Source organism: Oncorhynchus mykiss, unplaced genomic scaffold (genome assembly GCF_013265735.2).
Source record: "Oncorhynchus mykiss isolate Arlee unplaced genomic scaffold, USDA_OmykA_1.1 un_scaffold_87, whole genome shotgun sequence".
Taxonomy (NCBI): Eukaryota; Metazoa; Chordata; class Actinopteri; order Salmoniformes; family Salmonidae; genus Oncorhynchus; species Oncorhynchus mykiss.
Window position 1 is genome coordinate 1,971,833 of NW_023493659.1, and position 5,000 is coordinate 1,976,832.

At 37.1% G+C, this 5,000-nt stretch overlaps 1 protein-coding gene across 3 annotated transcripts in view; it reads right to left on the bottom strand.

The window, feature by feature from the left end:
* spock3 (SPARC (osteonectin), cwcv and kazal like domains proteoglycan 3) overlaps positions 1-5,000 on the bottom strand; it is a 36,192-nt gene that overhangs the window by 17,496 nt on the left and 13,696 nt on the right. For all 3 annotated transcript variants that reach the window (XM_036972015.1, XM_036972016.1, XM_036972014.1), the window contains 2 exons: positions 3,410-3,515; positions 3,050-3,158 (listed from right to left, as the gene is read on the bottom strand). In XM_036972015.1, the coding sequence (XP_036827910.1) occupies positions 3,050-3,158; positions 3,410-3,515 (215 nt within the window). The remainder of the gene's footprint in view (positions 1-3,049; positions 3,159-3,409; positions 3,516-5,000) is intronic.

Consider the following 5,000-nt stretch of genomic DNA (forward strand, 5'->3'; position numbering starts at 1 on the left):
TAGTTGTGTTAACAGGGTGAATGAGGACAGTATTATGTATCTATAGTAGATAGTAGTGTTATCTATAGTAGATAGTAGTGTTATCTATAGTAGATAGTAGTGTTACCAGGGTGAATGAGGACAGTATTATGTATCTATAGTAGATAGTTGTGTTAACAGGGTGAATGAGGACAGTATTATGTATCTATAGTAGATAGTAGTATTATCTATAGTAGATAGTAGTGTTATCTATAGTAGATAGTAGTGTTATCTATAGTAGATAGTAGTGTTATCTATAGTAGATAGTAGTGTTAACAGGGTGAATGAGGACAGTATTATGTATCTATAGTAGATAGTAGTGTTATCTATAGTAGATAGTAGTGTTACCAGGGTGAATGAGGACAGTATTATGTATCTATAGTAGATAGTAGTGTTAACAGGGTGAATGAGGACAGTATTATGTATCTATAGTAGATAGTAGTATTATCTATAGTAGATAGTAGTGTTATCTATAGTAGATAGTAGTGTTAACAGGGTGAATGAGGACAGTATTATGTATCTATAGTAGATAGTAGTGTTAACAGGGTGAAGGAGGACAGTATTATGTATCTATAGTAGATAGTAGTGTTATCTATAGTTGATAGTAGTGTTAACAGGGTGAATGAGGACAGTATTATGTATCTATAGTAGATAGTTGTGTTAACAGGGTGAAGGAGGACAGTATTATGTATCTATAGTAGATAGTAGTGTTATCTATAGTAGATAGTAGTGTTACCAGGGTGAATGAGGACAGTATTATGTATCTATAGTAGATAGTAGTGTTAACAGGGTGAATGAGGACAGTATTATGTATCTATAGTAGATAGTAGTATTATCTATAGTAGATAGTAGTGTTATCTATAGTAGATAGTAGTGTTACCAGGGTGAATGAGGACAGTATTATGTATCTATAGTAGATAGTAGTGTTATCTATAGTAGATAGTAGTGTTAACAGGGTGAATGAGGACAGTATTATGTATCTATAGTAGATAGTAGTGTTATCTATAGAAGATAGTAGTGTTAACAGGGTGAATGAGGACAGTATTATGTATCTATAGTAGATAGTAGTGTTATCTATAGTAGATAGTAGTGTTATCTATAGTAGATAGTTGTGTTAACAGGGTGAAGGAGGACAGTATTATGTATCTATAGTAGATAGTAGTGTTATCTATAGTAGATAGTAGTGTTACCAGGGTGAATGAGGACAGTATTATGTATCTATAGTAGATAGTAGTGTTAACAGGGTGAATGAGGACAGTATTATGTATCTATAGTAGATAGTAGTGTTAACAGGGTGAATGAGGACAGTATTATGTATCTATAGTAGATAGTAGTGTTATCTATAGTTGATAGTAGTGTTAACAGGGTTAATGAGGACAGTATTATGTATCTATAGTAGATAGTAGTGTTATCTATAGTAGATAGTAGTGTTATCTATAGTAGATAGTAGTGTTATCTATAGTAGATAGTAGTGTTAACAGGGTGAATGAGGACAGTATTATGTATCTATAGTAGATAGTAGTGTTACCAGGGTGAATGAGGACAGTATTATGTATCTATAGTAGATAGTAGTGTTATCTATAGTAGATAGTAGTGTTAACAGGGTGAAGGAGGACAGTATTATGTATCTATAGTAGATAGTAGTGTTAACAGGGTGAAGGAGGACAGTATTATGTATCTATAGTAGATAGTAGTGTTATCTATAGTAGATAGTAGTGTTAACAGGGTGAATGAGGACAGTATTATGTATCTATAGTAGATAGTAGTGTTACCAGGGTGAATGAGGACAGTATTATGTATCTATAGTAGATAGTAGTGTTATCTATAGTAGATAGTAGTGTTAACAGGGTGAAGGAGGACAGTATTATGTATCTATAGTAGATAGTAGTGTTAACAGGGTGAAGGAGGACAGTATTATGTATCTATAGTAGATAGTAGTGTTATCTATAGTAGATAGTAGTGTTAACAGGGTGAATGAGGACAGTATTATGTATCTATAGTAGATAGTAGTGTTAACAGGGTGAATGAGGACAGTATTATGTATCTATAGTAGATAGTAGTATTATCTATAGTAGATAGTAGTGTTATCTATAGTAGATAGTAGTGTTAACAGGGTGAATGAGGACAGTATTATGTATCTATAGTAGATAGTAGTGTTATCTATAGTAGATAGTAGTGTTATCTATAGTAGATAGTAGTGTTAACAGGGTGAATGAGGACAGTATTATGTATCTATAGTAGATAGTAGTATTATCTATAGTAGATAGTAGTGTTAACAGGGTGAATGAGGACAGTATTATGTATCTATAGTAGATAGTAGTGTTATCTATAGTAGATAGTAGTGTTATCTATAGTAGATAGTAGTGTTACCAGGGTGAATGAGGACAGTATTATGTATCTATAGTAGATAGTAGTGTTATCTATAGTAGATAGTAGTGTTATCTATAGTAGATAGTAGTGTTAACAGGGTGAATGAGGACAGTATTATGTATCTATAGTAGATAGTAGTGTTATCTATAGTTGATAGTAGTGTTAACAGGGTGAATGAGGACAGTATTATGTATCTATAGTAGATAGTAGTGTTATCTATAGTAGATAGTAGTGTTAACAGGGTGAATGAGGACAGTATTATGTATCTATAGTAGATAGTAGTGTTAACAGGGTGAATGAGGACAGTATTATGTATCTATAGTAGATAGTAGTGTTATCTATAGTAGATAGTAGTGTTATCTATAGTAGATAGTTGTGTTAACAGGGTGAATGAGGACAGTGTTATGTATCTATAGTAGATAGTAGTGTTATCTATAGTAGATAGTTGTGTTAACAGGGTGAATGAGGACAGTATTATGTATCTATAGTAGATAGTAGTGTTATCTATAGTAGATAGTAGTGTTAACAGGGTGAATGAGGACAGTATTATGTATCTATAGTAGATAGTAGTGTTAACAGGGTGAATGAGGACAGTATCATGTATCCATAGTAGATTGTAGTGTCTTTATGTCTGTGTATTGTGTGTGAATGTGTGTACCACCTTGGTTGAGTAGCTGTGTCCGTCAGTACCACACACAGGAGAGGGACGGACCACTGGACAGCGTCTGCATTTGGACCCTGGACTCAGAGACAGGCCCGGTTCCTTCACACTATAAACACACATAACATCCAATTATGTGTCAGTACCTGGTGTCCAGTCACAGCTGAACCAGAGTCCAGTAGTAACAGAACCACTAGAACACAGTGAGTGAGTGAGTGAGTGAGTGAGTGAGTGACTGTGTGTGTGTGTGTGTGTGTGTGTGTGTGTGTGTGTGTGTGTGTGTGTGTGTGTGTGTGTGTGTGTGTGTGTGTGTGTGTGTGTGTGTGTGTGTGTGTGTGTGTGTGTGTGTGTGGTAACTACCTGACCCTCCGCTGGCTAACACAAGCAGCAGTCTGGTCGTCGTCTGCAACACACACTTTGTGACCGCTACACTTGACCTTCAGACAGGGGTTATCTGGGTTCAGACCTACACACACACACACACACACACACACACACACACACACACACACACACACACACACACGTATTTATTTAGTATTTCACCTTTATTTAACCAGGTCGGCCAGTTGAGAACAGGTTCTCATTTACAACATCGACCCAGACCAAGATAAAGCAAAGCAGTTTGACACAAACAACAACACAGAGTTACACATGGAGTAAACAACAACAACAGAGTTACACATGGAGTAAACAACAACACAGAGTTACACATGGAATAAACAACAACAACAGAGTTACACATGGAGTAAACAACAACAACAGAGTTACACATGGAGTAAACAACAACAACAGAGTTACACATGGAGTAAACAACAACAACAGAGTTACACATGGAGTAAACAACAACACAGAGTTACACATGGAATAAACAACAACAACAGAGTTACACATGGAGTAAACAACAACACAGAGTTACACATGGAGTAAACAAGAACACAGAGTTACACATGGAGTAAACAACAACACAGAGTTACACATGGAGTAAACAACAACACAGAGTTAGTTACACATGGAGTAAACAACAACACAGAGTTACACATGGAGTAAACAACAACACAGAGTTACACATGGAGTAAACAACAACACAGAGTTAGTTACACATGGAGTAAACAACAACAACAACACAGAGTTACACATGGAGTAAACAGTCAATAACACAGTAGAAAGGTCTATATACAGTGTGTGCAAATGAAGTAGGATAAGGGAGGTAAGGCAATAAATGGGCCGTAGAGGCAGAATAATTACAATTTAACAATTAAACACTGGAATGGTAGGATGTGCAGAAGATGAATGTGCAGGTAGAGATACTGGGGTGGAAAGGATCGAGATAAATACAGTATGGGAGTAATGCGGTGTGTGTTGGTGGTCAGGCGCAGGAGAATTAACTTGCTAAAGACGTTTCATGCAAAAGAGCAAGATGAATAACAATATGGGGATGAGGAAGTTGGATGGGCTGTTTACTGATGGGCTATGAACAGGTGCAGTGATCTGTGAGCTGCTCTGACAGCTGGTGCTTAAAGCTAGTGAGGGAGATATGAGTCTCCAGCTTCAGTGATTTTTGCAGTTCGTTCCAGTCATCGGCAGCAGAGAACTGGAAGGAAAGGCGGCCGAAGGAAGAACTGGTTTTTGGGGGTGACCAGTGAGATATACCTGCTGGAGCGCGTGCTACAGGTGGGTGCTGCTATGGTGACCAGTGAGATATACCTGCTGGAGCGAGTGCTACAGGTGGGTGTTGCTATGGTGACCAGTGAGATATACCTGCTGGAGCGCGTGCTACAGGTGGGGGTTGCTATGGTGACCAATGAGCTGAGATAAGGCGGGGTTTTACCTACCTAGCAAAGACTTATGAACACAGCAGAGAAAAATGTAATGGAAAAATGGTATTATGTTTTAAAAAATTCAAAAAGGATGTGTATGTCTACTATAGGTGTTGTTGTCCATAGGATCA